The sequence below is a fragment of the Mustela nivalis genome (genome assembly GCF_964662115.1).
Source record: "Mustela nivalis genome assembly, chromosome: 8".
NCBI lineage: Eukaryota > Metazoa > Chordata > Mammalia > Carnivora > Mustelidae > Mustela > Mustela nivalis.
The window spans coordinates 34,698,791-34,716,888 of record NC_139027.1 but is presented as its reverse complement, the minus strand read 5'-3'; the positions used below and the strand labels follow the sequence as shown (position 1 = coordinate 34,716,888).

Below are 18,098 nucleotides of genomic sequence, written 5' to 3'. Positions count from 1 at the left end.
CCTGGGACACAGCATGGACACCTGAGGCCAGAAAGAATAGGGCATACCAGCTGTTTCCTTGACAATGTTGAGGCATGCTCTTCCCTCTACTTCCAGCAGGTGGCACCTGAGGCAGACGACTGGCCACACCTGGTGTCCTTCGGACCTGTTTCCTGAAGGGCAGAGCCCCTGTCCTTACCCAGGTCTCCCCCTCCACACTCCCCACACTGACCTCAGGACTGTGGGGTTGGGGGACCATCAAACTTCTGAAAACTGTGAGTCGGGAATGAGAACCCGGACCGAGGAAGTGTGCCCAAGGTAACAAGAGACAGCTGCTTCCAGATCAACCAAAGAATTTCCACAGAGGGCAGAGAGTACCAGGGGGTCGCAGTAATAAGGGACAGGCAGGTGTGCCAGAAAGGTGTGATTAAAGAGGGGATGGGACAGGACCATGTTTCAACCCCTTTCTAACCTTCTAGAAGTCTAGCAGCCTAGCAGCCCCATGTCCTTGGAGGCTGAGGCAGGGGCATCCCTGCTGCCGAAGGGGCCTAGCCCACCCAGACCCAACACAGGCCCTTGTTCTGTACCCCTCAACCCCAGCCCGAAGAAATTCAATTACAGCAGCCGGTTCATGGCCCCGGCCTGGTGCCCGGGCTGGCCAGGTGGGGCTGGGGGAAGGGGACAAGCCTGAGGCTGACCAGCCAGTCTGATGATAGATTGTTCCATCTGGATCCTGCTCAGGAGAAGATTCCTGGCCTCCTCACTGACTCAGGAAAAACCCTTCTTCAGAGCCTCACTTAGTCCACCTGTCAAACTGGCAAATTCAGAATCTTTAGCGACCCTTCCTGCCCCTTAGGCTAAAAAAGAGCTGGTATGTTTTGTTTCTTCTTGGGGAAATCTTCAAAGTACAGTGCTTTTATCATAGACACTTATGAAAACAATAGCAGTAGCAACTCACGGCTTAATGACAATAGTTGGGAAGAGACAAAGAGTGGGAGGCTGCTCAGGGTGGGGGCAGGGCTGGACATTTCCCACAGACCCAAGCATTTCCCATCTCCTGGGAAACTGAGGCCTTAGCTCCCCCACCACCTCTCTGAGTCAGGGAATACCAAAAAAACCCTAAACGGACTTCACTGCCCCACAGGGATTATAGCCAGCTAGGAAAGATTTCTGTGGGCAGTGCTCACATAGGGTGGGGGCGGGTAGTTCTTCCTAACAAGCTTACACTGGAGGAGAGCTGATGAGAGCAGACCAGCTCTTCCCCTTGGCAGGCTCCAGGGGCGCACTGGGGCTGGTGCCCCAGTGCAGGTGCTGGGCTCAGGTGAACAGGATGGGGGTGAGGGGGGCCACAGCCCACCTTTAGCTGTCCCGCAGCTAAAGTCTCAGGGCAGAGTGGTCAGGAGCCCCCCTCCATGGGCTGGAGTTGGGCCTCCCGGGGCAGCGCTGGTCCTGGACCCTCCCTGGACCCCAGGAGCCAGCACCCCCGGCCCCTTCCCCATTGCAGCCCCGATCCTCATCTCTGAGTCACCCTTTGATGAGGTTCTGTTTCCTGTCTGCACCCCGTTATTAACCGGACTATTCCTTCTCTGACTATACTCCTGTCCCAGCTCAGAGGATACAGTGGGGGCAGCCATAGGACGGATCCAGCTGCAGGCTCAGCCCTGACTCAAATTTAAGTTACTTCTTTCGGGCTCACCCCACCCCCCCAGGAGCAGCTGGGAATCTCCGTGCCCCTCGCCCACCCCTGCCAAGCGGGCAGAGCCTAAGGGTCACAGACCTAGGGGTCACTCCCTCCAGGGCTCCCAGTGGAAAATGTGGCTGCTGTGGAAACTGACAAACTTCTGATTCTTCTGTGAACATAAGTAACACATTTTATTGCACAGAGATTAGCAAGTGGAGAGGAGCAGGTTAGAATATAAAAAGGCCATATTTATACTTCCAGTCCACGTGCTGTGCTGTAAGCAGCTGTTTGCCCTTAAAGCATTGAGTATCTTTCAAGTCAAGGGAGCAATTGCCACATCATTTTCTCTACAGACTGCCCTGGGTATCTGGCGAGATGCTCATTTCACCATTTCCTTGGTGGTGGTGGCAGCCATCAGGATAGTTTCCATACCATGAATAATGCTGCCAGAAACATCCCCCAACCGTTTAGCAATACTTCCTCACAACCTGCTCAGCCCGGGGCACCCTCTGGGTGTCAGGCAAACAGCCACTGACAAAGCAGAGACCTGTGGAGACAGATCTCCCGCCCTATCCTTGATGAGTTCCTTCAGCTGATGACGGGATGGGGCACTGCTGGGCCAGAGCGCACACCTTTGCCGGGATTCACCCTCTGGAAGGTTGTACCTGTCCCAGTGGCTCCTCTGAGAGCCCCCCTGGGTGAAGCCTGGTGGCCTCTCTGCTCCAGATTGGATCAGGCAGGTGCAGGCATGACCCAAGGGACAGAGCCGGCCCCAGAGGAAGTTAGGGGAGGAGCCCGGTTCCTGGGTCTGGGCTGCCTGCCACCCCTTGGGCCAGGGCTGCACTGGGTGGCTGTTTTCCCAGCCCCAGATTGGGCTGTTGGGTCTGGGTATGGAATATAATATTTGCAGCTGGGCCACTCTAAGCAATCCAGAGCTACTGAAGTGTCTTCCCTACCCAGCTCGGAGGCGGCCCTGCCTGGAGGATCTGCGGAGGGGAGAGTGAGCCCGGGCTCCCACCCCAGGCCGCGGAAGGCGGGTCCAGGTCAGGCCCTGCCCCCCTACCCCAGGCCTCCGCCCCTGCCCTTCCAGCGCTGCGGGCGGGCGCCCAGGTAGCTCTGGAGCCCAAACCTGTCGGGCCGGTTTTGAGAGCCACGGGGACGCAGGCTGGTGAAGGATGCACGGCCTGCCCCGCGCTCTGTCCGCACGCCCGGCCGCCTGAACCCTGTCCTGCCTGCCCCGCAGCCCCCCGGACGACCCCATGACGCGCGCGCCCGGCCTCCTGGCGACCCTGCTGGGGCTGCTGGGGCTGGGGTTGGGGCTGAGCCCGCCGGGGGCGGGGGCCGCGGACTGCGGGTCCCTCAGCAGCGCACAGCGCCTGGCGTTCGCCCCGGCGGCCGGGGTCCACTGGCTGGCCCCTCGCGTCCGCCCGCCGGGGCCCCTGAACCCCCTGTACGGCACGGTGCGCCGCTTCCTGTCCGTGGTGCAGCTCAACCCCTTCCCCGCCGGTGAGTGCGCCCCTCCTCGGGTGGGCCTCCCAGCTAGTGGGTCCCCACTCCACGGCCGGGCTGCCTGCCCCGTCAGTAGGCACCCGGAGCGCAGGGTCCCCGGCCTTCCCCAACCCCCGGCGTCCTTCCCAGAAGACCCCGGGGCCCAGGGGCATCCCATGGAGACCTTCCTGCGTGACCTTGGGCAAGCCCTTTTTCCTCTCTGAGCCTCAGTTTGTCTGCCCTCAAGTGGAAAAACTTGTGTTAGAAGTTCTCACAGACCTGGCTGAGATTTTCCCTGGGCCTGGTGGTGCTGAGGGGTGGGAGGGCCAGGAGGGGTTACAGCCCTGTCCCTCCCAGCCTGTCCCCTGCTTCTTGAGGGAAAGGACCACTGGGCCCTCTGCTTTCCACCAGACTGGCAGCTTCGCAACTGCAGGGCTTAGCTGTAGGGTCCGGGAGGAGGGGTCCACCAGGCCTCCCCTCAGCCACTCCCTCCCCTGGCAGCACACAGGGCTGCTTCTCCAGTGTCACGGTGGTGGGAGGAGCCCTTTCAGAGATTCCCACCTCTCCCTGGCAGTGGGCGTGGCCACAGGGGTGGGCAGGGGCTGTCCTCAAAAACCCCCTCCCCAGCTTGACTCTTTCCTTAGACTTGGTAAAGACCTTGCTGAATGAGCCAGCCTCGGTGAAGGTGGATGAGGTGAGCCCTGGGGGCGTGGCGGGGGGGGGGGAGTTCAGGGGTGAGCATGAGGGGTTTCCTCAGCTCAGCCCATGTTGCTGGGTGTCCCCCAGGGTGGGATCCCAGGCATCTCTTCCCCCTTCCTTTAGCACTGCACTTGGCAGACCTAATTTCAAACCACAGCTCTCTGCCATTAACGGGCCCTGGGTTTTGCAGGGAGCAAACACGGACTTTGGTTTCCTGGTTTAGAGCTGGTAAATCACAAGGACACCATACACCTTGCATGGGTTCTAGGAGATGTGTGCAAAGTGCCCACTGTGTGTGCATCCCCTCCCCTTCTGGGGATGTTCTGTGGCATCAGGCAAGAGGGGTCGGGACAGCCCCTCATGCCTGCTGCCTGGCCCAGGTGGTGCGGTATGAGGCGGGCTATGTGGTGTGTGCGGTGATCGCCGGCCTCTACCTGCTGGTGGTGCCCATTGCTGGCCTGTGTTTCTGCTGCTGCTGCCGCCGGCGCTGTGGGGGCCGAGTGAAGACGGAGCACAAGGCCACGGCCTGCGAGCGAGGCACCCTCATGGCCTTCCTGCTGCTGACCACCCTCGTGCTACTGTGAGGGGCGCTCGGGCCAGGTGGGAGGCGTGGGCTGAGGCCCAGGGTGCCTGCAGGCATCCAGCAAGCCCCTGTGTCCTCCCCCATCCCTGCAGGACTGGTGTGGTCTGTGCCTTTGTCACCAACCAGCACATGCATGAGCAGATGGGCCCGAGTGTGGAGGCTGTGCCTGAGATTCTGCTCAGCCTCCGGGGCCTGGTCTCCGATGTCCCTCAGGTAAGTACTGAGTGACCCCCTCGCCAGGGCAAGCCTGCATGAGCACCAGCCCCAGGCAAGACAGATAGTGCCAGGAGGACCTGCGGATTAGAAAGGGCTCCCCATTCAATGAGCCCCCTGACTGCCCCCTGCTGGAGAGTGGCTGTAATACATGAATGCAACCTGGGCATCTTCAGGATGACCAGGCTGCTGTGTGGGGCATCTCTGGAGAAAGCTGCGGAAGGGAGGGCTGTCAGGTGACAGGGGGAGAGCGGTCTCATGACCCTGTGTTTGCCTAGGAGCTGCAGGCCGTGGCACAGCAGTTCTCCCTTCCCCAGAAGCAAGTCTTGGAGGACCTGGATGGTGAGGGATACAGCCGGCTGACAGATGGGCCAGCCGGTGGATCCCCCTGCTACGCCTGTCTTGGGGGGGGCCTCTCATCCCCTCATCCTGGGCTCCACCTGGCCACACCCTCGAAGAGGCAGGGTTGGGGCCCAGCTATGGAGCACAGTCATCGCTGTGCTGAAGGACCGAGAAGCCAGCGACTCTGCAGAGCCCAGTGTGGGGCCTGGGGAGGCTGGACTGATGGGTGAAGAGGGCCCCTAGGCTCCTGGGGGCCAGCCCTGCAGACCCTGCTGTGCTCTCCAGGGGTCGGCATGAACATTGGGAGCGCTATCCACACCCAGCTCAAGAGCACTGTGTATGAAATGCTGGCCTCAGTAAGCAGCCTGGGCCAGGGTGAGTGGGACCAGAGGTGGGGGGGTGGGGGTGGCATCGCTTGAGGGCTGGCCCCACCTTCACCCAGGCCAGGATCCCATTTGCCTCTGCAGCAGGCCCCTCCAATGACTTCCTCATGGCTTTATCTAGGATCCTTAGCCTGGCTTCCAGTGCCCTTAGGGCCGTCTTCCTTCTAACCGCAGAGGTTCCTGGCCCACCTCCCTGGGGATGGGGAAGGGGGAGGGGTTCTGTCTCCCACAAGGCCTCTGAGGTGGTGGTGTCCAGAAGGGGGTCCCTCAGCCCTGCAGGTCTCTGTGGATCACCTCCAAGCCCTGAACAGCACGTTGGTGGAGCTGCGGAAGAGACAGCAGGGCCTGGAGCCCTCCGTCCAGGAGCGCCGCAAGCGCCTCCTCGCCCTGCTGGAGGGGCCCAGCTGCCAGGGCTGCACCGAGGCCCAGAACCGAGCCCGTGCCCTGGAGCTGGGAGCTGACTTCCACCAGGTGAGGGCCTCCTGAATGGAAGGGGGCTGCTCTGCCTGCTACCCCGGGAATCCCTGGGTGTTTCCCGAGGCAGACTCCGAATCCCCTTCCCGGGGCAGCTTCTTCCCTCCCCACACAGCAAGGGTTCATGATTTGGTCATCCCTGCAATGGGGTGAGAGAGCTTTCCTGGGCCATGTGCTGTGCTGTGGGCTTCCTGTATTTTAGCTCCCTGAGTTCTCTTTGCCCCCTAGTGAGATGGTCCCCGTTTTGCATGTGAGGACATTGAGGGTTCCTCTCATCCTCCCTCTGGGTTCCCCTTTAGGCCTCTCCATGGGCTTTGTCATACCACCCCCTCTCCTCATTTCAGGTGTCCCCCGTGGACGATGTCCTGCATCGGCTGAAGGGCGTCCCAGAGGCCAACTTCTCCAGCATGGTCCAGGAGGTGAGTGCCTGTCCATTCTGCCCAACTTCCCCATCACCTAGTAGCTCACAAGTAAGGGGGCCTCATTTTACCCCTTTGGGGGTGGGAACCCAGTTGAACCTAAGACTTGGGTCAAATCAGGGCCTTCCCTACCACAGGGCTCCCTGGGCTAGGCGCTCATGATGAGGGTTCTCGAGTGTGTGCAGTCTGGTGGGGGAGGCAGCCCCGGAAGCCAGAGGGAAGAGCTGGGCCCCTCGAGGTGGTGGGGGCTGGGGTGGCCAGGGAACGAGGATGCCAGCCGAGCTCTGGAGGTGCAGCCTCAGTGCAGATGGGCTGTGGGGGAGGGTGCGGCATGAGTCAGCACCTGTGACCCGGGGCCTGGAAAATGCCAGAGTTGGGGAAATGGTGAATCACCTGTGCTGGGGCGGGGGGGGGGGGGGGGGGGATGGGGGAGCTAAGGAGGGGTAGGTTGGAGCCAGACTTCAGGGAGCGAGGCCTGGCATCATGTGCAGGATGGGTGAAGGAGAAGACAATAGCAGGGAGAGTTGAGAGGGGTCCCCCAGGAGCAGTATTTTGGGGAGCTGAGTCAGGCAGGGCCGAGGAAGCAGAGAAGAAGCCATCTACCAAGAGAACAAAGGGCCTGTTTCCTGATTTCCTGAGCTGTGAGCGCTGAAAGGGGTTCCCTCCCCCGGGCCTGGTGCTGTCAGGGGTCCCTCAAGCTGGGACTGTGGGTGGACAGCAGGAGGTACAGCCACCTTTTGTCCTGGCAGGAGAACAGCACATTCAATGCCCTCCCGCTCCTGGCGGCCTTGCAGATGGCCGATGTGGTCAAAGGTGAGGCCCTGTCTGGGGCCTGCTGCTCCTACCAGAGGGGCCCGTGGAGAGGAGGTGGGGCGGGGTGGAGGGATAAGGCTGTCCTCCATCTGGGCCTGGGCAGAGAGTGGGCCCTCTCTGGGGGTCTCAGATGTCCTTCCGGCCCACCCGTCTCCTCCCTGGGCTCCTGGGTGCCTTCCCCCTCCCATAAGTCTCTGCTGCTTGGGGCAGAGCTGAAGAAGGTGGTGGCCCAGAAGCCTGAAGGGCTGAAGACACTGGCCGAAGAGTTCCCAGGGTGGGAGGCAGCCGCTCGCTGGAGCCAGGCATTGGAGGAGGTGGAACAGAGAAGCCGCCCCTACCTGCAGGGAGTGCAGAGATACGAGAAACACAGGTGCCCAGGAGCCCATGGGCTTGGGGGTGGGATAGGCAGCCCAGCCTCTCAGCAACACTGGGCCCGATTCCTAGCCCTCATCAACCAACCCCAGGCTATACTGAACATCTGCCCCCATTTCAGCCAAGACCCCTTACTCCTTGGGCCTCTGTCTCCGCCTTGCCTATGGGCCCTTGGGACGTGAGCCTGGGGACCCCACAGGGGCCGTGGGCACCCTCCCCAGCCACTAGATCCTATGCCACCCCATCCTGGTGCCTCCCTTCTCAGTGACACCCCATCTTCTCTGTGGCAGGTGGATTTGGGGCTATGTGTTGTGCTCCGGAGTCCTGTTTGTGGTGGTTTGTAACCTGTTGGGCCTCAACCTGGGCATCTGGGGGCTGTCTGCCAGGGAGGACCCCAGTCACTCGGAAGCCAAGGGCGAGGCTGGAGCCCGCCTCCTCCTGATGTAAGATGGGCTGGGGGCAGGGTAAGAGTCTCTTCCACGGGGCCAGCGGGACTCCTCTCATGCCCGTGGATAGCTTCTAGTGTGACTACAGGAGAACGTCCTAGGAGTCAGGATGCTGGGCTCTACTTCCGGCTCTAGCACCAACTCACTTGGTGACTCTGGGCCAATTACTAACCCATCTGGGCCCCCACGTCCTCATCTGTGTGAAAGGGTTAGACTAGAGCAGGAGTGGCAGATAAGAAGCACCTCCCCTTTCCACGCCATTGACAATTATCGTAATCAGTGGGCACTCTTTCCCACTGAGCCAGACGTGGCCTCAGAATCCTTCTTAACCCAGCATCTAGATAGCACTTCCAGTAGGAGGCAGCAGCAGAGCTAGACTCTGTTTGCCCTCTCTGCACTAGATGGTTAAGTCTGGGGCTGCCTCATTCAGTTGTGCAGGCTGGCCACTGCATCAGGGTGCTTGACCAAAGGGGTGAATGGAGGCTGAAATCTAGCCCTTGTTCTATTCTCTGAGCCTCAGACCCTCGCTTGGGGCTGTGCCTATCCTGCAGAGAAGCCCTACAGATCAGCAGCACTGGTCCCATTCAGCCCCTCTAAGTTGTGGCCCCTACTATGCCACGTGGCTCTGTTGAGGGCTGAGTTCTGGAGCCGGTCACCTGCATGTGCCTGAGGCTCAGAGACTGGTCATCCTTTCTTGTCCAGCAAAGCAGCTAGGCTGCCAGGGCCAGCCAGGGTATCAGTGAGAGGCGGGAGTGGGGAGCAGGGAGGGGGACAACCAGCAGTCCTAGTCCTAACTTCTCCCCTCTGGCCCTAGGAAGCGGAGTCCTCTAAGGGCTCTGTCTTGGGGCCAACAGACCCCAGGTCGCGCCCCCCCCCCCATGTGGTGGGACAGAGGGTGTGCGGTCGAGGGTAGCCGGCCTCCTCTTTCCCACCTCAGCCCCATCCCTCTGCCTTCCCCAGAGGTGTGGGTTTCAGCTTCCTCATCGCTGCTCCCCTCATCCTCCTTGTCTTTGCCACCTTCCTGGTGGGTGGCAACGTGCAGACGCTGGTGTGTCAGAGCTGGGAGAGCAAGGAGCTCTACAAGGTGACCCTGCCTGTCTGTTCTGGGGCCCTGAGGGAGGTGGAGGGGACTGGGCTCTCGGGAAGCTGGGGTGGCCTTGCCCTCAGCCTGCTCAGGGCCCTTTTCTCTTTGCCCCGTTTCCAGTTTGCAGACACCCCGGGGAACTTGCCCCCGTCCATGAACTTGTCTCAGCTTCTTGGCCTGAAGAAGAACATCAGTATCCTCCTGGCCTATCAGTGAGTGGGAAGCCTTGGCTGGGGACAGGGTGTGGGAAGGAGCTGAGGTAGGGGATGTCGGTCCCCTCCTGCTGTCCTTTCCTCCCATCTTCGGTGTCTGTTATTTCTCCCCAGTCAGTGCAAGGAAGGGGCTGCGCTCTGGAGCGTCCTGCAGCTCAATGACTCCTATGACCTGGAGAAACACCTGAATATCAGCCAGGTGAGGGAACCTTCTAGAAGGCTGTGGGGATCCCTCCTGCAGAATCCTCCCTCCTCTGGCCTTGCCTCTGTGGTGGGACGATCTTACGGAACCAGAGAAGTCTGCAAGAGTGTTGGAGACACCTTGGGGCAGAGGCCCCAGGGCCGAGCTCAGGGCCTGGCCCAGGGCGAGAGCCCAGGATGGTTTCTAGGGTGTGTGGGAAGGTGGGTGAGTGCCTGGAGGCACAGCTCCAAGCACTGAGCTCCAGAAAGAACTGAATACACCTGAGGTTGTAGCAAGAAGGGCTGGTGACAGTGAGTGACGGGGCTGAGGTGTGCGTGTCCTGACTGAGGACAGGCATTGGTTAGGATGCTGCTGTGGTAGTAGGGTAGTTGGGGCTGGGGGTGGTGACAGTGAAAATGATGGTGATCGAGGTGTGAGTCCCTGGGGGAGGTCTCACCAGAGGCCCTCTGCTGAGCTCCCACAGCCATAAACGTGGACCACTGAAAGCTCTTTTATAGTGGTGGCCTGGGAAAGTCTGCATGCTGTCCACTAGCCAGATATGTGTGGGCAGAGCTAGATCTTGGTGGGGGTGGGTTGGAGTGCAGGCAGGTGAGAAGCAGAGGCCTCCTGGGAAACTGTCTAGGGCTGGAAATATCCAAGATGAAGGCCCTGGGTAACCAGGGGGAGAGCCCTGAGGGCCTGGTGACTCCAGCCCCTGGAGAGCAGCTCTGGGGTCCTGGCTGAGCAACTACGCATGCCCTCACGCTGTCCTCCCTCATCCCCCTCAGTACACTGCCAAGCTGCAGCAGGAGTTGCAGAATCTCAAAGTAGACATGAAGAATCTGGACCTGCTGAGCCCAGCCGCCCACCGGGACCTGGAAGCCCTGCAGAGCAGTGGGATCGAGAAAATCCACTATTCCACCTTCCTTGTTCAGGTCAGCAGGGAGCCCCTCAGGCCAGACCCTGGCAGACAGAGGGGCTCGCCGAGGAGCTGGGCTGACAGGTGGTGTCTTGTGTCATCACAGCCCTCTACATTCCCTCCACTTTTCTACATGTCCCTAGGGGTTGGGGGGGTCTCTTCCTGTGGGGGGTTGTCTGCACACCGTGTGCCTCCAGCCTGTCTGGGTGCCCTGGTCTGGGCTGGGCAGGAATGAACTGGCTCCCACCCCAAGCACGTGTCGCTGTTCCTGGTCCTGAACCCACTGCGGTGGTGAATGCTGGTGGGAAGTGGCCTCTTCATTGGGTTATACCAGAGGGCGCCTCATTGGTTTGTTTTGTTTTGTTTTGTTTTGTTTTTTTCTATCCTAACAGAAAATTCTTGATATATTTCACAGTTTCAGGTCAAACCCATGGTGACCCCTGTGTCACAATAGACTTAGCTGGTGAGGGGTACTTCTGAATAGACTGGGAATTTGAGGGCTGGGGGAGCCACAGTGCATTCCCTCTTGGCCTCTCCTGTCTGTCTCCAGATCCAGAATCCAGTGGTGAACACCAACGTGGAGACACTGGCCCAGGAGCTGGAGGAACTGGCCCGGACCCAAGTGAGAAGGGACCAGGGGCCCCACTGGGCAGGCAGGGGTCAAAGAGAAGTTTGGGTGGTGGGAGAGGTTGGGTAGCTTGGACTGGGGAGGGGCATGAAGGCAAAGGCAGGGGATGGGGGGGTTCCCACCAGGGAGCGCTGAGGCCCTGGGTCCCCTGAATGGGCTTAAGAGTTTTTCAGTATCAGTTCTGACTCAAGCTCTACCTCCAGTAGACTGTGTGGCCAAGGGCAGGTCATTCAGTGTCTTCAGGCCTCAGTTTCTTTATCTGTAAAGTAGACATTCCTCTACCTCAGACCAGATGAAGGAACTGTCTAATGTCACAAAGTGGAGCAGGGGTTTCTAAGTGCACACTGCTTAGGGAGCCTGCTGGGACAGGCATGAGGACTGTGCTATGGACTAGGTGTCGTGATAATTATCCTGGAGAAGCTTAAACTCCACTAGAAAAAAATATAACATTTTGCATTTATAAATATTTAGAGCTTAAATTGACTCTACACCAAGCACACATGATGGGTAGAGTGAGGAGTATTTCCTGTTTTAGGAGATGCCACCGCCGTGTGTGTGTGGCCACCTCGGTGTGGTGGGCTTAGAGGCACCTAGTAAGCTAGCAGTGGACCTAGAACTCGGGCTTAGTGCCTCCAAACCTGGATCGGAGCCAGGAGCTTAAAGAGGCCTCAGTTTTCTGCCCCAAGCCCAGCACCTTCCACATCTTCTCAGTATGTCTGACTGAACAGCTGAGTAAAGAATATGTTGGCAGAAGTTGGCATGTCCCTGGCAGAGTGCCATTCTCATCTCTGTCTCCCCTCAGGGCAGTTCCGTGCTTGGACAGCAGCTGCAGCAGGAGGCCCAAGAGCTCAAAAACCTCTATCGGGAGAAGGTCCTCCCCCAGGAGAACCTCGTGGTAAGTTTGGAGGCGCAGGGAGCCTGGAACCTGGGGAAGAGGAGAGGCGGGGAGGGGAAAAGAGGAGGGAAGGGCAGGAAGCTTTCTTCCGTATGCATCCCTTCCCTTAACCAGCCCTGCCCTCTCCCCCATAGGCCAAGCTCAACCTCACGGTCAGGGCCCTGGCATCCGAAGCTCAGAATCTCCAGGTGGCTATTGGGGACGGGAAGGGTGGAGTGGAGCAGGTGGGCTGCAGAGGGGCCCTGCTGGTTTGGGATCTCATCTACTCCATGGAGTCCCCATGGAGGGTGATAATAGAGAGTGGGAAGAAATGGGGGGGGGGACAGATCCTTAAAGACCACCATCTTTGGCCTCTGTGTCTTAGGCCCTAACACCCCCATCCCAAGGTGAGTATGTGTGTGTGAGAGGTTGAATTAATGAATGGGTGAATGAATGCTTGGCTGCTCCCTGACTGAGCAGGCGCTGAGTCAAGCCCTCTCCTTCCCCAGATGGAGACCTCTGGGGTCTTGGACAAGGTCACCTACCTAAAAGGAGAGCTGCCTACCCGGGCCACCAGTATCTTGAGGAATGTGAGTGGGACATGGCACAGGGGCCGGGGGCGGCCACATAGTCAGAGATGGACTGAGCTGCTAATGCACATGGAGCTTCTTCTCTCCCCTGTCCCCTCACCATGGCTCCCAGGAAAGCCAGCTCAGCCTGTCCTACTGGTGCTTGGCATGGGTGGTGGTGGCGGCTGGCTCTGGGACCCCTCCCAGCCGTGGGCTCTTCTCTCTCCTGCAGGAAAGTGAGTGTTTCCTGACCCGGGAAGTGGATTATTTCTCCCAGTACGTGGCCTGGGTAAGAGAGGAGGTGAGTCGGGGGCCAGGCCCTCCTGGCCTCAAGCAGGCTCCCGGGGCCACCAGCTATTTATGCTATTGCATCTTTCCTCTGTCCCCTAGAGCCCCTGGGGGTGCCCTAGGCCTTCAGCATTGAACCCAAACTCTGCATCAGGCTTCTGCACTCCTGCTTCCTGGCAGGGCTCTGCTTACTCAGCCTCAGCTGCAGCCCTTCTCTAGGGCCTGAGTGTGAGCTGGGCCGGCCGTGGCTCTCTAGAACCTTGCCCCCATGCCCTTCCTCACGTGGACCCCTGGCCCAGCTCTCCAATCAGCCTGCCTCCTGCAGGCCTGTGCTGGCCTTGGCCTCTGTAAGCCATCCAGAACCCACACGGGGCAGGTGCGGTCGTGCTGAGCCCCGAGTGTGCGTGTGTATGGGCACATGTGGGTGGTGCGTGTGTGGGGGCTTGCACACCACAGGCGGGGCCTCTCCAGTGAGGGTGTGAACCTAAAGAAAAGTCCTGGGCACACAGTAGGGGCTTAATACAGGCTGGCGAATGGAATGGAAAAAGCAGGAACAGAGTGATGACCCTGGGTCAGCGTGTCCTCCTCTCTGTGTCCCTGCATCCACGTGTCTGTGCACAGCTGTGAGCAGGCTCCCTATGGGTTCCCTGGACTTATCTCTGTCCGGTCACCCTCCTTCTCTGCCTGTGGGGTGTATGCCCGGGCATCTGAGTGTCTCTCCACGTGCCTGCTTCCTGTCGACACTACAGGTGACTCAGCGCATTGCCACATGCCAGCCTCTCTCTGGAGCCCTGGACAACAGCCGTGTGATCCTGTGTGACATGATGGCCGACCCCTGGGTGAGTGCCTTCAGCTCCTCAGGTCTCATGGATGTGGAGATCCCCAAGACAGCGTGAGCAGGGCCTGAGGGGAAGCAGGAGCCCTGCCTCCAGGCCTGCCCGCCGGACCTTCCGCTCAGCTCTGAGAACGCGTCCCTGTGCCCCTCACCGAGTCAGCAGGAGGCCTCAGGGTGGGAAGAAGTCGCTGCCTTGCCACAGCAAGCTGACCACACATCCTCTGTTCTAGAACGCCTTCTGGTTCTGCCTGGCATGGTGCGCTTTCTTCCTGATCCCCAGCATCATCTTTGCTGTCAAGACCTCTAAACACTTCCATCCCATTTGGAAACGCCTCAGGTGAGGAGGTGGCCAGGACTGAGGGGGACAGCAGGGGTCTGGGAAGGAGTCCTTCTAGTCACTGGGTACTGACACCCCCTCCTAGGGGTCCCACACCCCTTCCTGAGACTTCCCTTGTAGAGGAGGCCCAGGCCTAGCTCTGAGGAGTCACACACTCTGAGCAACTCTGGGGCCAGAAAGTTCTTTTGTATGTCTGCCCCATAGCCTTCTTGTTGCAACACATCCCACCATGCACAGCTTTTTGGAACTCTTCCTACCCCTGGGGAGTTTCTGCGCTGGGAAGATCAGGGCTCTGGGCTTGTCCCTGTGGCGGGGCCGAGGGTCCAGGCCTGGGAGGTCACTGGCTTTGTTTTTGCGACGTCTCAGCTCCACCAGCTCAGAGGAGACTCAGCTCTTCCACATCCCCCGGGTCACCTCCCTGAAGCTGTAGGACCCCAGTGGGTGAGTGTCCCCACCCCCTTCATTCCTCGGTGCCGGGAGTAGAGAATAGGAAGGGAAGGAAGGGCTTGGGATCTGGGGTCTCTAGGGCCCAAGAGGGCAGGAGCGTTCTGGGACTTGGTGGGTCTGGCCCGGTGGTGGATCTGGCCCACCCGGCCTGAGCCCTGCCTTCCCCACCCTCCCCTCACCCGCCCTGTTCTTCCTCCAGAACAGGGGTATTTGCTGGCTGCTAGGTGATGCCTGGGGCTGCCTGCCTTCCTCCTCCTTTGACTTGCCCTGGACCCGAGGACTTCCGTTGCTCTTGCCTAGAGCCTGGACGGGCATCAGGCCTGGATTAGCCTTCAGCTCCAGTTCCCTGACCCCATGCTGTCTCTTTTCCACCCCCTTCTGCTGATGAACCCCTTTTTCATTCTCAAAAGCACGTTTGACTTTGGTTGAGCTACAAGGGCCGATGGGTTCTTGCCGGTATCGAGCCCTTGTTCTCCTTGCTGAAACTCGTTAGCTCCAGGAAGAGCCTGTTTTCCACCTGTTGGAACCCCTTCCTCAGCCCCGTGGAGGAGACAGAGGCCCTGCCCAACCCATTCTGTCACTATCTGCCCACCCCCCCACTCCTCCAAGCTCCTGTCCCGTTTCATCCTCTGACCTGCCCACCTGTCCTAGCTTCACTCTGCCCCAGCCCTTGTGTCCTCCCCACAGGGAAACTATTTTCCTTGCTTTGACCCCTTTCTACCTTATCCGACTGCCTTGCTGGTACCCAGAGGCTTGTCCTGCCCAACTAAGCCAATCAGGTAAAACCGCCAAGCAGGCCAGGGGCCGCTAGGGCTCAGCCTCATGGCCCTTGAGCCCTCCACTGCCCAGGTACCTGGACCTTCCACAGGCCCTGGCCTGGATTTCTGGCCACCTTGTGGGGTGAGGGAGGCCTGTCTGAAGGCTGAGCCCCTTGCCCGCGTCCTGGGTTGGAAATAGTGCTTTGTCCTACAGCTCTTCTCTGAGCACTGGCTCCCTAGGAAGGGACCTGGGACAAAGGCCAGAGGGGGGGGGGTCACCTCTGGTTCCCCGGAAGGTAGCCTCTTTGACAACCCCCACCCAGCTTTCCCAGGAGAGATCTGGTGGCCACAACTGGATTCTGTACTGTGCCCCTTCCTCCTTCTATCCTGCGCATGAGGCCTAGTCCATCCTGTGCCCTCTCTGAATGCTGGATGCTGAGTTCCAGAAACAGGGAAAAGGAGGAGGAGAGAGAAGAGATGGACAAAACCTTAGATCCATTAAAGTGTTCTCACTTCCTAAGCCTCGGCCTTGGATCTCTGACATGAGCTCAGGCTAGGGCCCTATATGCAGTTGGTGTTTAATGAGTTTTTTTTTTTTTGGTGAGGAGAATCCAAGGCTTCCTCTGGCCGTGGACATCCAGGATTAACCCAGCAATCAGCAGATGGGGAGTGGGACCCACTCTGAGAGCAGGCAGGCCTGGCTGCACCTTGAAAGCTTTAATGCTTGAAAGCTTTAATGCTTGAAAGCTAGGACACCTTGGACATGTTCTGTGTGTTCCGTAGACCTTAGTCTCTCCATTGGAGAGAATAGTCATGACTGCCTTCTAGGGCTATGAAAAATGTGACATTGCATGGAAAACCCTTGGCAGGAGCCTGGCACAAAACAAATCCTCAGATGCTGCTATTTTTTTTTTTTTTTTCTGCCACAACTACTCTGGGCCACGGGCAGAGCTGGGTCTTGGCAGGTACAAGAGAGGAGGGAGATGGGTCCCTGTTCAAAGGTGTGAAGCCCTTTAAGATTAGAGTCTGCTGAGTTTCAGGGTGTGTCTGTGTTGCATTGCATTTTACAAGCCAGCAACAGATTTGCTACTAGAAATTAGGATGGTGTGTACGCAACCTACTGTCACTGTTCCAAGCACACTCCAACCAGGCATCCTTGAATGAAACACAACTGTTATTTTTGTTTGTTTGTTTTTGTTTTTTGTTTTTTCTTGCTTTTCCCAAAGCTTTTTTGGCTTGTTTCTCATCTGTTGCCCTATGCAGGGAACTATGGTGCCTGCTGTTAAGAATGAAATTGATGGGATAAAAGTTGAGAAAACAATTGTGAAATAATTTCCAGTTCTCCACCTTATCCTTTCTCTATGTGAACATACCACACATGGTGACTTTAAAATTTAATGACCTCCTAATATGGAACCTCTTTGAGTCTATTTCTTGTGTCTGTTGTTTATCTTGGTTTTTGTTGGTTTTGCCTTGTCTCCTCACGTACTTGGTGTGATTTTTTTTTTAAAGATTTTATTTATTTATTTGACAAAGAGAGATCACAGGTAGGCAGAGAGGCAGGCAGAGAGAAAGAGGAGGAAGCAGGCTCCCTGCTGAGCAGAGAGCCCGATGCGGGACTCGATCCCAGGACCCTGAGATCATGACCTGAGCCGAAGGCAGCGGCTTAACCCACTGAGCCACCCAGGCGCCCGCTTGGTGTGATTTTTGATTGAATGCCACACATTCCATCTGAAAACCTGTCGAAATAATCTGAGGCTTGGGATGAAGGTATCTACCATCTCGAGGGTTATGTTTACATCTGGTGGATGGCTTGGGATCCAGCAAACTGGGATTGTTTTAATCTAGTCTCAGGACTGAGATGATCGGCAGTCCCTTGCAATGCTGGTCTGTTTCCAGTTCATTTGTATTCTGGGGGTGAATTCCTCTGGGGTCCCATCCCAAAGCATGAAAGACGCTCCTCCTCTTGGTGGGCCCCGTTTTTACCTCTAACAGCTCTCTGCTCAGCACCTTTGTTTTGTAATGTCTTCTGGCATCAGCGGACCTCCCGGGGAGAAAGTAGCCCCAAATATCACACACATATCCCTGAGTTTCCTTCTTTTCCCAGGTCTTGGCCCTTTGATTCCTTACTCCCTTGTTTACTCTCTGATACCTCCAATCAAACTTAAAAATATATATTTTGAGTAGCTTTTAAGTTGTCCTTAGTTGGGAATTTAGGTCAAATGACCTACTTCACCGTGATCAGAAGTAACTGTTCTGCAAAATTAACTGATTCCACCCCTCCACCCACCCATGACTTGGGGTGGGAAAGGCTGTCATTCATTGAATCGAAGATCCAAGACCTTCACCCAGCCAAAGGAACACTGACTGTTGAACGGCGCTTGGTTTGGAGAGTATCACTGTAGGCCCTGGTATCTGGGGATGGGGGTGGCATTCCGCAGGTGGGAGAGAGAGAAAAATAGCCACGGAGAAAAATATATTACATATTTTCCCAGTTTTAAAATGCTGGAATTCTAAAATGCTCATCTTATTTAATGTGTGAAACAAAGCCCCTTTGTGGTCACATTCTCATCTGTTCTCATGACATTCCCTGAAGGCGGTGGGGCTTTCCATGCTTGTTTGACTCTTGAGCAAATGAAGCTTTTGGGGGCAGAGTCAAGGTCTCCCAAGCTGAAGCCCAGCCAGGCTTTGGATTCAGGTCCCCTGGTCCTGGTGACTCTGGAGGTTTCCTTCTGGGCACGCTGCCAGTTTCCATTCCCCAGGGCTGTGTGGGAGGGAGGCCCTGTCTCCAAGGAGATTTGATCCAAGTGTCCTTGTTGTCCCTGTGGCAGCAGGGATGACAGATTGAAGGCCCTGGGACATGCCAGATGCTCCAGCCTGGCCATCCCGAGCAAAGGCCCCGTGGGCCATGATTGCCAGATTCTGCCAAAGAAACGCCACATGGGCTGGGCTGTCTGAGGTCCCAGGTGGGTGGCCAGGAGAGTTCCAGCTGGCTTCAGTGTGCAGAGGAAGGGCTGCATGGGAAGGGGCCCATTCAGGCCACCCGAGGGGACAAAGACAGTTAACATTTGTTG

The 18,098-nt window shown here is 57.9% G+C and overlaps 1 protein-coding gene across 4 annotated transcripts; it reads left to right on the top strand.

Moving 5' to 3' along the window:
- Positions 1-2,179: 2,179 nt before the first annotated feature.
- On the top strand, positions 2,180-16,433 carry PROM2 (prominin 2). Of its 4 annotated transcripts, none has more exons than XM_082743326.1 (25): positions 2,180-2,396; positions 2,621-3,166; positions 3,793-3,842; positions 4,228-4,427; positions 4,523-4,643; positions 4,922-4,985; positions 5,271-5,360; positions 5,640-5,839; positions 6,187-6,261; positions 7,011-7,074; positions 7,285-7,444; positions 7,737-7,889; positions 8,853-8,976; positions 9,097-9,188; positions 9,303-9,387; positions 10,158-10,304; positions 10,839-10,910; positions 11,719-11,811; positions 11,946-11,999; positions 12,300-12,380; positions 12,592-12,660; positions 13,397-13,486; positions 13,713-13,819; positions 14,186-14,260; positions 14,466-16,433. In XM_082743326.1, the coding sequence occupies exons 2-24, from the start codon at positions 2,920-2,922 to the stop codon at positions 14,247-14,249; spliced, it is 2,502 nt and encodes an 833-aa protein (XP_082599452.1). In that variant the 5' UTR covers positions 2,180-2,396; positions 2,621-2,919; the 3' UTR covers positions 14,250-14,260; positions 14,466-16,433. The 4 variants fall into 4 exon arrangements, with proteins under 4 accessions (XP_082599452.1, XP_082599453.1, XP_082599454.1 ...); XM_082743327.1 differs by having other exon boundaries at positions 2,191-2,400; XM_082743328.1 differs by lacking the exon at positions 2,621-3,166 and having other exon boundaries at positions 2,197-2,318; positions 3,804-3,842.
- Positions 16,434-18,098: the final 1,665 nt, after the last annotated feature.

Bases quoted from the DNA above. Each gene is read 5' to 3' on its own strand.
- PROM2 (XM_082743326.1), top strand. From the start codon at position 2,920: ATGACGCGCGCGCCCGGCCTCCTGGCGACCCTGCTGGGGCTGCTGGGG. The intron at 5,840-6,186 runs GTGAGGGCCTCC...TCCTCATTTCAG, and splicing joins TGGGAGCTGACTTCCACCAG to GTGTCCCCCGTGGACGATGT. The intron at 12,000-12,299 runs GTGGCTATTGGG...CTCCTTCCCCAG, and splicing joins CCGAAGCTCAGAATCTCCAG to ATGGAGACCTCTGGGGTCTT.